Genomic DNA, 11,706 nt, shown 5'->3' with positions numbered 1-11,706 from the left:
CAGAAGCCATGTGGAAATACTTCTTAGGAAATGGGAAGAAATAAGAAAAGAAAAAAATGTAACAGACCAATTCCGTTTGAGAGATGAAGATGATAGCAATATGGTTGTTTCATTTTATTTTATTTTATTTTATTTTTTTTTTTTAAATCATCATTTTATTGAGATATATTCACATACCACGCAGTCATACAAAACAAATTGTACTTTCGATTGTTTACAGTACCATTACATAGTTGTACATTCATCACCTAAATCAATCCCTGACACCTTCATTAGCACACACACAAAAATAACAAGAATAATAATTAGAGTGAAAAAGAGCAATTGAAGTAAAAAAGAACACTGGGTACCTTTGTCTGTTTGTTTCCTTCCCCTACTTTTCTACACATCCATCCATAAACTAGACAAAGTGGTGTTTGGTCCTTATGGCTTTCCCAATCCCATTGTCACCCCTCATAAGCTACATTTTTATACAACTGTCTTCGAGATTCATGGGTTCTGGGTTGTAGTTTGATAGTTTCAGGTATCCACCACCAGCTACCCCAATTTTTTAGAACCTAAAAAGGGTTGTCTAAAGTGTGCATAAGAGTGCCCACCAGAGTGACCTCTCGGCTCCTTTTGGAATCTCTCTGCCACTGAAGCTTATTTCATTTCCTTTCACATCCCCCTTTTGGTCAAGAAGATGTTCTCCGTCCCACGGTGCCAGGTCTACATTCCTCCCTGGGAGTCATATTCCACGTTGCCAGGGAGATTCACTTCCCTGGGTGTCTGATCCCACGTAGGGGGGAGGGCAGTGATTTCACCTTTCAAGTTGGCTTAGCCAGAGAGAGAGGGCCACATCTGAGCAACAAAGAGGCATTCAGGAGGAGACTCTTAGGCACAAATACAGGGAGGCCTAGCCTCTCCTTTGCAGCAACCGTCTTCCCAAGGGTAAAACTTATGGTAGAGGGCTCAACCCATCAAACCACCAGTCCCCTATGTCTGTGGTCATGTTAGCAACCATGGAGGTGGGGTAGGCGAATACCCCTGCATTCTCCACAGGCTCCTCAAGGGGGCACTACATCTTTTTTTTTTTTTTTCCCCTTGTTTGTCTTTTTTCTTTTTTTTTTCTTTTTTTTTTTTTTAACTTTCCCTTCTTTTTTCAAATCACCTGTATGAAAAAAAAAGTTAAAAAGAAAACAAACATACAATAAAGAGCATTTCAAAGAGACCATAGCAAGGGAGTAAGAAAAAGACAACTAACCTAAGATAACTGCTTAACTTCCAACATGTTCCTACTTTACCCCAAGAAAGTTACATAATATAGCAACATTTCAGTGAACTTGTTCCTACTACAACCATCAGAAATTAACAGACCATAGTCATTTCTGGGCATCCCCAGAACGTTAAATAGCTTATCTGTTCTTCCTGGATTATTTTTCCCCCTTCCTTAATTGCTCTCTACTGCTAGTTCCCCTACATTCTACATTATAAACCATTTGTTTTACATTTTTCAAAGTTCACATTAGTGGTAGCATATAATATTTCTCTTTTTGTGCCTGGCTTATTTCGCTCAGCATTATGTCTTCAAGGTTCATCCATGTTGTCATATGTTTCACCAGATCGTTCCTTCTTACTGCCGCGTAGTATTCCATCGTGTGTATATACCACATTTTATTTATCCACTCATCTGTTGAAGGACATTTGGGTTGTTTCCATCTCTTGGCAATTGTGAATAATGCTGCTATGAACATTGGCGTGCAGATATCTGTTCGTGTCACTGCTTTCCGATCTTCCGGGTATATACCGAGGAGTGCAATCGCTGGATCGAATGGTAGCTCTATATCTAGTTTTCTAAGGAACTGCCAGACTGACTTCCAGAGTGGCTGAACCATTATACAGTCCCACCAACAATGAATAAGAGTTCCAATTTCTCCACATCCCCTCCAGCATTTGTAGTTTCCTGTTTGTTTAATGGCAGCCATTCTAACCGGTGTTAGATGGTATCTCATTGTGGTCTTAATTTGCATCTCTCTAATAGCTAGTGAAGCTGAACATTTTTTCATGTGTTTCTTGGTCATTTGTATTTCCTCTTCAGAGAACTGTCTTTTCATATCTTTTGCCCATTTTATAATTGGGCTGTCTGTACTATTGTCATTGAGTTGTAGGATTTCTTTGTATATGCAAGATATCAGTCTTTTGTCAGATACATGGTTTCCAAAAATTTTTTCCCATTGAGTTGGCTGCCTCTTTACCTTTTTGAGAAATTCCTTTGAGGTGCAGAAACTTCTAAGCTTGAGGAGTTCCCATTTATCTATTTTCTCTTTTGTTGCTTGTGCTTTGGGTGTAAAGTCTAGGAAGTGGCCTCCTAATACAAGGTCTTGAAGATGTTTTCCTACATTATCTTCTAGGAGTTTTATGGTACTTTCTTTATATTGAGATCTTTGGTCCATTTTGAGTTAATTTTTGTGTAGGGGGTGAGGTGGGGGGTCCTCTTTCATTCTTTTGGATATGGATATCCAACTCTCCCAGCCCCATTTGTTGAAAAGACCATTATGGCTCAGTTCGGTGACTTTGGGGGCCTTATCAAAGATCAGTCGGCCATAGATCTGAGGGTCTATCTCTGAATTCTCAATTCGATTCCATTGATCTATATGTCTATCTTTGTGCCAGTACCATGCTGTCTTGGCAACTGTGGCTTTATAATAAGCTTCAAAGTCAGGGAGTGTAAGTCCTCCCACTTCGTTTTTCTTTTTTAGAGTGTCTTTAGCAATTCGAGGCATCTTCCCTTTCCAAATAAATTTGATAACTAGCTTTTCCAAGTCTGCAAAGTAGGTTGTTGGAATTTTGATTGGGATTGCATTGAATCTGTAGATGAGTTTGGGTAGAATTGACATCTTAATGACATTTAGCCTTCCTATCCATGAACATGGAATATTTTTCCATCTTTTAAGGTCCCCTTCTATTTCTTTTAGTAGAGTTATGTAGTTTTCTTTGTATAGGTCTTTTACATCTTTGGTTAAGTTGATTCCTAGGTACTTGATTTTTTTAGTTGCTATTGAAAATGGTATCTTTTTCTTGAGTGTCTCTTCAGTTTGTTCATTTCTAGCATATAGAAACATTACTGACTTATGTGCATTAATCTTGTATCCCGCTACTTTGCTAAATTTGTTTATTAGCTCTAGTAGGTGTATCGTTGATTTCTCAGGGTTTTCTAGATATAAGATCATATCATCTGCAAACAATGACAGTTTTACTTCTTCTTTTCCAATTTGGATGCCTTTTATTTCTTTGTCTTGCCGGATTGCCCTGGCTAGCACTTCCAGCACAATGTTGAATAACAGTGGTGACAGCGGGCATCCTTGTCTTGTTCCTGATCTTAGAGGGAAGGCTTTCAGTCTCTCACCATTGAGTACTATGCTGGCTGTGGGTTTTTCATATATGCTCTTTATCATGTTGAGGAAGTTTCCTTCAATTCCTACCTTTTGAAGTGTTTTTATCAAAAAGGGATGTTGGATTTTGTCAAATGCTTTTTCAGCATCTATTGAGATGATCAATTGATTTTTCCCTTTCGAGTTTTTAATGTGTTGTAATACATTGATTGTTTTTCTGATGTTGAACCATCCTTGCATGCCTGGAATGAACCCCACTTGGTCATGGTGTATGATTTTTTTAATGTGTCTTTGGATTCGATTTGCAAGTATTTTGTTGAAGATTTTTGCATCTATATTCATTAGGGAGATTGGCCGGTAGTTTTCCTTTTTTGTAGCATCTTTGCCTGGTTTTGGTATTAGATTGATGTTAGCTTCATAAAATGAGTTAGGTAGTGTTCCATTTTTTTCAATGTTTTGAAAGAGTTTGAGTAAGATTGGTGTCAGTTCTTTCTGGAAAGTTTGGTAGAATTCCCCTGTGAAGCCATCTGGCCCTGGGCATTTATTTGTGGGAAGATTTTTGATGACTGATTGGATCTCTTTGCTTGTGATGGGTTGGTTGAGGTCTTCTATTTCTTCTCTGGTCAGTCTAGGTTGTTCATATGTTTCCAGGAAATTGTCCATTTCTTCTACATTATCCAGTTTGTTGCCATACAGTTGTTCATAATATCCTCTTATAATTTTTTTAATTTCTTCAGGATCTGCAGTTATGTCACCTTTTTCATTCATTATTTTGTTTATATGGGTCTTCTCTCTTTTTGATTTTGTCAGTCTAGCTAGGGGCTTGTCAATCTTGTTGATCTTCTCAAAGAACCAACTTTTGGTGATATTTATCCTTTCTATTGTTTTTTTGTTCTCTATGTCATTTATTTCTGCTTTAATCCTTGTTATTTCTTTTCTTCTACTTGGTTTAGGATTGGTTTGCTGTTCATTTTCTAGCTTCTTCAGTTGATCCATTAGTTCTTTGATTTTGGCTCTTTCTTCCTTTTTAATATATGCGTTTAGTGCTATAAATTTCCCCCTTAGCACTGCTTTTGCTGCATCCCATAGGTTTTGGTATGTTGTGTTCTCATTTTCATTCGTCTCTATATATTTAGCAATTTCTCTTGCTATTTCTTCTTTAACCCACTGATTGTTTAGGAGTGTGTTGTTTAACCTCCAGGTATTTGTGAATTTTCTAAGTCTCTGATGGTTATTGACTTCTAATTGTATTCCATTGTGGTCAGAGAATGTGCTTTGAATAATTTCAATCTTTTTAAATTTATTGAGGCTTGTTTTATGTCCCAGCATATGATCTATTCTGGAGAAAGTTCCGTGAGCACTAGAAAAGTATGTGTATCCTGGTGATTTGGGATGTAATGTCCTGTATATGTCTGTTAAATCTAATTCATTTATCAGATTGTTTAGGTTTTCAATTTCCTTATTGGTCTTCTGTCTGGTTGATCTATCTATAGGAGAGAGTGATGTGTTGAAGTCTCCCACAATTATTGTGGAAACATCAATTGCTTCCTTTAGTTTTGCCAATGTTTCTCTCATGTATTTTGTGGCACCTTGATTGGGTGCATAGACATTTACGATTGTTATTTCTTCTTGCTGAATTGCCCCTTTTATTAGTATGTAGTGGCCTTCTTTGTCTCTCAAAACATCCCTGCATTTGAAGTCTATTTTATCTGAGATTAATATTGCTACACCTGCTTTCTTTTGGCTGTAGCTTGCATGAAATATTTTTTTCCATCCTTTCACTTTCAATTTCTTTGTGTCCCTGTGTCTAAGATGAGTCTCTTGTATGCAACATATTGATGGTTCATTTTTTTTGATCCATTCTGCGAATCTATATCTTTTAATTGGGGAGTTTAATCCATTTACATTCAACGTTAAAACCGTGAAGGCATTTCTTGAATCGGCCATCTTATCCTTTGGATTATGTTTGCCATATTTTTCCCTCTCTCTATTAATATCCTTTATTGTACCCATACCGAATCTCTTTAGTACTGAACCTTTCTCCAAGTCTCTCTGTCCTGTCTTTGTTTCTCTGTCTGTAGGGCTCCCTTTAGTATCTCCAGTAGGGCAGGTCTCTTGTTAGCAAATTCTCTCAGCATTTCTTTGTCTGTGAAAAATTTAAGCTCTCCCTCAAATTTGAAGGAGAGCTTTGCTGGATAAAGTATTCTTGGCTGGAAATTCCTCTCTCTCATAATTTTAAATATATCGTGCCATTGCCTTCTCGCCTCCATGGTGGCTGCTGAGTAGTCACTACTTAGTCTTATGCTGTTTCCTTTGTATGTGGTGAATTGCTTTTCTCTTGCTGCTTTCAGAACTTGCTCCTTCTCTTCTATGTTTGACAGTGTGATCAGTATATGTCTCGGAGTGGGTTTTTTTGGATTTATTCTATTTGGAGTTCGCTGAGCATTTATGATTTGTGTATTTATGTTGTTTAGAAGATTTGGGAAGTTTTCCCCAACAATTTCTTTGAATACTCTTCCTAGACCTTTACCCTTTTCTTCCCCTTCTGGGACACCAATGAGTCTTATATTCGGACGCTTCATATTATCTATCATATCCCTGAGGTCCATTTCGAGTTTTTCAATTTTTTTCCCCATTCTTTCTTTTATGCTTTCATTTTCCATTCTGTCATCTTCCAGGTCACTGATTCGTTGTTCAACTTCCTCTAGTCTTGTACTATGAGTGTCCAGAATCTTTTTAATTTGGTCAACAGTTTCTTTAATTTCCATAAGATCATCCATTTTTTTATTTAGTCTTGCAATGTCTTCTTTATGCTCTTCTAGGGTCTTCTTGATTTCCTTCATATCCCGTACTAGGGTCTCATTGTTCATCTTTAGTTCTTTGAGTAGCTGCTCTAGGTGTGTCTCTTCTGGTCTTTTGATTTGGGTGCTTGGGCTTGGGTTATCCATATCGTCTGGTTTTTTCATATGCTTTATAATTTTCTGTTGTTTTTGGCCTCGTGGCATTTGCTGTCCTTGATAGGGTTCTTTTAGGGTTTGTAGACCAGTTGAAGTCCTTATCTCTAATTTATCAGATCTACAGCTTCGTGGAGTACACTTTCTCTAACTAACCAGCAGGTGGCGTCCACGAGCCACCTGTTCTCCACAAGCCAGATCTCCCCTGCTTAGCCTTTTTGGTGAGTGGGGGAGTGAGTCTTGTGGGGCCCAATTGGTGTCCCAAGCTTGCGTGTGTAGTTGGTGTTGCCTGCCCTGTATGTGGGGCGTGTTTCTGGGCAGTCGGGGAGGGGGGGTGGCCCTAACAATCAAATCTCCCTGATGATCCTAGAGTTTTAAAGCTACTGCAATAGTCTAATCCTTCAGTTCAGTCCTGCCACAGTTTGTCTCTGCCACTGACCCACAAGTCTTTGGTATTGGCGTATGGCTCCTGAGACTTGCAAGTGGGCCCCTCTTCCAGGCTGTGCACCCCGGGTCCTCTGTTGAGGGATGACTGTGCTATGTCACAGGTGAGTGCCGTCCCCCCAGGGCAGTTCTGGGCTGCTGGGCTGTGTTGGGAGGCTCCCAGTCTGCTCAAATGATGGCTGAATGGGGCTCTGTTAATTCACACTGCTCCCCCTTCCCAGCTCTGGGACATTCAGCTGAGGTTGCAGGGAAGGCTAATGTCCACGCCCAGTTTTGTGGTGTGTGCCTGTTATTTGAAGCACTTCCGTCACACTGGGTTGTCTGGGGCAGCTCTGGGCTATGGGGCTGGCGATGGGCAGGAGTGTTTCCTGTCCACCAGGATGGTGGCTGTGAGCGGACACCCCCCTTTTCTTGGGAAGTTGTGTTGTTTAGTGAATTTTCTCAGCCACTGGATTATTGCCTTTTGTCTCAGAGCTCTCTTATTTCTGCTCTTGACTTGATGTGCCCAAATTTCAATTCTTTGAAGCTTTCTGTATTGAGCTTCTTAGAGTAATTGTTTTAGAAAAAGCAAAAAGGATTTAAAAAAAAAAAAAAAAACGGCCCTCCTCAGAGATCTAATGGGTTATTGAAATGCTAATAGACAAAGCAACCAGGGCCATTAAGGAAAGGTGCCCTGGGCAGAGAGATCAGCCTTGCTTCGGGATTTGCATATGCGCCTCAAGGCCTGATCTCCGCCCTTCCCCTTTCTGTGTTCACCAGAACTCCAAAAATCCTCTGCTTTTACTTTGGATCTTCCCGTGTTGTTTTCCTTCTATGCCCGTCTCCTCTCTGCTGGGCTGGCTGCTCTCAGAGTCTCTGGTGTCTGGCCTCAGTCTATCTATGGTTGGAGTTTGAATCAGTAGAATGAGTTTCCGATGAGAGCAGCCACTGCAATTCTCCCTTCTCCTTCCTGGAGCTGACAGCCCCTCCTCCCCCGGGACTGAGCCTGGCAGGGAGGGGCGCGGGTCCCCTGGCCGCAAAAACTTACAGATTTCGCTGATCTCAGCAGTTCCACGTTTTCATGAGTGTTGTATGAAGTATGCCCAAAGACAGATTGCTCTGTGGTGTCCAGTCCACGCAGTTCCTGGCTTTTTACCTACTTTCCTGGAGGAGTAACTAAAACATACAGCTCACCAGTCTCTATGGTTGTTTCATTTTAGCTGTGCATTGAGGGATGTATAATCTCTAGAGTGAAGTGAAAACGTCAGTAAAATATTGCATCCCTAAGGAACTAAAAACATATTGTAGTCTAGGGTGTAATTACAGTCCCATAATTTCCCCATTACATACAGAGTCTGCCCCCAGTGAAGAGACCAAGCAAGTTTCTAACCTGTTTATAACCAACTGCTTGATATTATTAAACCAACACTAAATCTTCTGCATCTTTACTAAAGAATGATCATTTTTTTCCTCTGCTGCTTCAGGGGGCTTAAATTCAGAAATTATATTCTGTATTGTAGAAAAATTTTCAGGGGGTGTTGGAAATTAAGTCTGGTCTGCATCCTCTTGGAACAAAGGAACCATAATCTCAGAATTAGAATTTGTCCTTCCAGGACCACAGGGGTAAATAAAAGTGAAGAGGGAGCTCAGAGTTGTTCTGCCCTAAAGAAGGTGAGTTTCAATTTTATTTATATTACATATTCCATATTTTGAGAAGGACATCCAGGGATTCAGACATACTGCTTGCTTCCCCATTTTTACAATCTTGCCACTCAAGTGAAAATTGTGGAAAAATCTGCTTGAGGTCCAGCAGAATATGCTAAGAGTCATAAGAGGCCTTAGGGTTCCTTATCTCCCTCTCCATGGAGGCAACTCTCACACTTGTAGATTCATGGCTTTTATTCTGTAACTTGGGGCTACTGAACCCCTCTTAGACTTTGGTCCCTTACTTTCCATCCTGAGACATTGTTCATAATTCACACCCTGGCAGGGTCTAACCTGGATGAGAGGCCAGATCCAGGGGACTAGGGCCTCTGCCTCCAGTTGTATGGTTAAGGGTGAAGACATGCTGAGATGAGATTGAAAGATTCGGTCTGGTCCTTCTCTTCCCTTCTTCTTTGTTTTTTCCATCAGTCATGTTTCTGTCTGGCAGAACTGGACTTTACCAGTAAGCTAATTTGGTGGTGCTCTTGGCTATAATTGGCTTAAGAATATAATCAAAAGAAGTCATTTTCACTGTGTATCATGGTAGTAGTAAAGGCAGATTATATTGTCCAGGTTGAGCTAGCCTAATACAGTCCCACCTTACTCACCATGCTTGTGGGATGGGATATTGTGGGAATATTTGGGTTGCCTTCTTATGTAACCTGTTTTTAATCCCACAGATACTCCAGAACAAAATGTCTACTGGAAATGGGTCTTTTGTGACTGAATTCATTCTTGTGGGATTAACAGAATACCCAGAACTCCAATGCCCCCTGTTGTTCCCTTTTCTAGTAATGTATTTGCTTACTGTGATGGGAAACTTGGGCTTGATAACTTTAATTGGGCTGAATTCCCACCTTCACACCCCCTTGTACTTTTTCCTCTTTAACTTGTCTTTCATTGACCTCTTTTATTCTTCTGTTTTTACACCCAAAATGCTAATCAACTTCATATCAAAGAAGAATATCATCTTCTACCAGAGGTGCATGACCCAGCTCTACTTTTTCTGTTTTTTTATCATTTCCGAGTGCTATGTGCTGACATCAATGGCCTATGATCACTATGTGGCCATTTGTACACCACTCTTGTATAACATTGCCATGTCTCCTCAAGTATGTGTTACCCTTATTTTTGGTAAATATTTGATGGCATTTTCTGGTGCTATGGCCCACCCTGGATGCATGTTGAGACTGACCTTCTGTGATGACAACACTATCAACCATTATTTCTGTGACGTCCTCCCTATGCTCCAGCTCTCCTGCACAAGCACCTATGTCAATGAGCTGGTTGTGTTTATTGTATGTGGCATCAACATCATCGTGCCCAGTCTCACCATCTTTATCTCTTATGGTTTCATTCTCTCTAGCATCCTCCACATCAGTTCCACTGAAGGCAGGTCCAAAGCCTTCAGCACCTGCAGTTCCCACATAATTGCTATTTCTCTGTTCTTTGGATCATGTGCATTTATGTATCTCCAGCCATCTTCTGCAGGGTCTATGAATGAGGGAAAAATCTCTTCTGTCTTTTACACCATTGTGGTTCCCATGATGAACCCATTAGCTTGAGGAATAAAGATGTTAAACTTGCCCTGAGAAAAACCCTGCATAGGAGAAATTTTTATCATAGATAGGATCTCCTCTGCAGATTGCTTCAAGACAAGGAGCTTCAGGATGTTAATTTACAATATACTTGGTGGCAGCTTTCTTACCCTATTTCTATATTATTATGAAGAAAAAATATTTGAGCCTTCTCACAATAAATTATTTCCAATATTGTTAAAATATATCCTCTTTTCCTCACCATTTGCCCAATATCTTCACCTTCTGCCTCATTTCCTGTATGTTTTTTCATTATCAGTTGGAACTCTTTTTTTTTCTTCTGGAATATGATGAATGGTTCAACAACAGTCGAGTAAAGTAACACTTGGATGAACTTCTGTCATTGGAGGGGGGTGGGCAACCCTTGTCTGAAAGTTGGAATGTGCCCTTGGGAGCATGAATCAAAAAATATGCCTGCACTCCTGTCATTTCATTGTCACTAAGCAGGAGTATGTCTCCTTCAAATACCAGTGTTACACAGAGAAGGATGATTCCAAAGAGACTATCAGTGGTAACTGCCTTTGCCAATGGAATACCATTCAATAACTTCTTTTGCAAAATTAATATTTATTTACACTTATATAAGTCCACAATAGATTGTTAATATATGCTTATTGCTTGGATAGGAAAGTGAAACCCATAAAAACTGATTTTTTCTTTAAAATAATATAAAAATAATTTAGAATGTACCTTGGTGCTAGTATTTCAGAGAATATGAGTATGAGAGAAAATGATGAAGAGCAAAACCAAATTAGGCCAGAACCCAAAGAGATACTTGATCAATAATGAGAAGTCCGTGTGTGGGAAAAGTTGATGAAGGGTTAGAAACTGCATTTTAACATGAATTTGCATCCTATGCTATAGCATGCTGTCGATGTCCTCTACTGTTCATAAAAGTTTGATAAAACTTATAATTCACAATGAGTATATATCGTTAGTAGTGTTTTATAGAATGAAGGAAGAAAAGCTCTGGTCACATTTTTGGGAATTAGGTAAAAAGGGATAGGAACTACAGGAGATAAAGTTTCAAGTAGTAAACAAAATTCAGCCAAGAATTTAGAACATAAACTGATGGGAAATTGAAACTCCCTACACACTCCTGTCCTCTTCTTTATAGGAGCACCTAGAAACATTATGGAGATCACAGGGTATCTCTGAGTAGCATGATGCTTTCGGTTATTTGATGTCAATTAAATGTTTAACCCATAGGGCTGGAGGACCCAAGAACAAGTATATAACACCTGGTTTTGTCAGCTTTCATCTCTTATCCACATATGGATTTTAAGAGGTAAAAACACAAATGTAGCTGGTATAGTAATATAATGCGAAAAAAACAGTTTTTAACAAAACAGTAGCTTTTCTGGAATAGGATATTGGATTTATTTTTTCACAAATACAGGCAAAAGATGACTACTTGTCCTTACAAGCAGAGGAAATTTGGACTCAGTCAGTTAAAAGAAGAACCAGTGGAGTTGCCATCCTGCCTGTCTGTATTTTATTGCATTGCTCAACCGATGCACTGCCATATATAGAATTGAAATTTCATCAACCTCTCCATGTATCTGTGGAAGAGGTGTTATCTTGCAGAAATATTTTCCTTTTTCTCCGTAATTATTCTGGAATTCATAAGGATTGTAATGATATATTGCACAACGT

General features: G+C 39.4%; 1 protein-coding gene across 1 annotated transcript; it reads left to right on the top strand.

Annotated features, from left to right (window-relative positions):
• Positions 1–9,147: 9,147 nt before the first annotated feature.
• LOC119536202 (olfactory receptor 8B3-like) lies at positions 9,148–10,017 on the top strand. Its single transcript, XM_037838907.1, has one exon. It carries the CDS (start codon positions 9,148–9,150, stop codon positions 10,015–10,017), a length of 870 nt encoding a protein of 289 aa, XP_037694835.1.
• Positions 10,018–11,706: the final 1,689 nt, after the last annotated feature.

This window comes from Choloepus didactylus, chromosome 6 (assembly GCF_015220235.1).
Source record: "Choloepus didactylus isolate mChoDid1 chromosome 6, mChoDid1.pri, whole genome shotgun sequence".
In the NCBI taxonomy this organism is placed as follows: Eukaryota; Metazoa; Chordata; class Mammalia; order Pilosa; family Megalonychidae; genus Choloepus; species Choloepus didactylus.
This window is presented reverse-complemented; position numbering and strand designations above follow the sequence as displayed.

Bases quoted from the DNA above. Each gene is read 5' to 3' on its own strand.
- LOC119536202 (XM_037838907.1), top strand. From the start codon at position 9,148: ATGTCTACTGGAAATGGGTCTTTTGTGACTGAATTCATTCTTGTGGGA.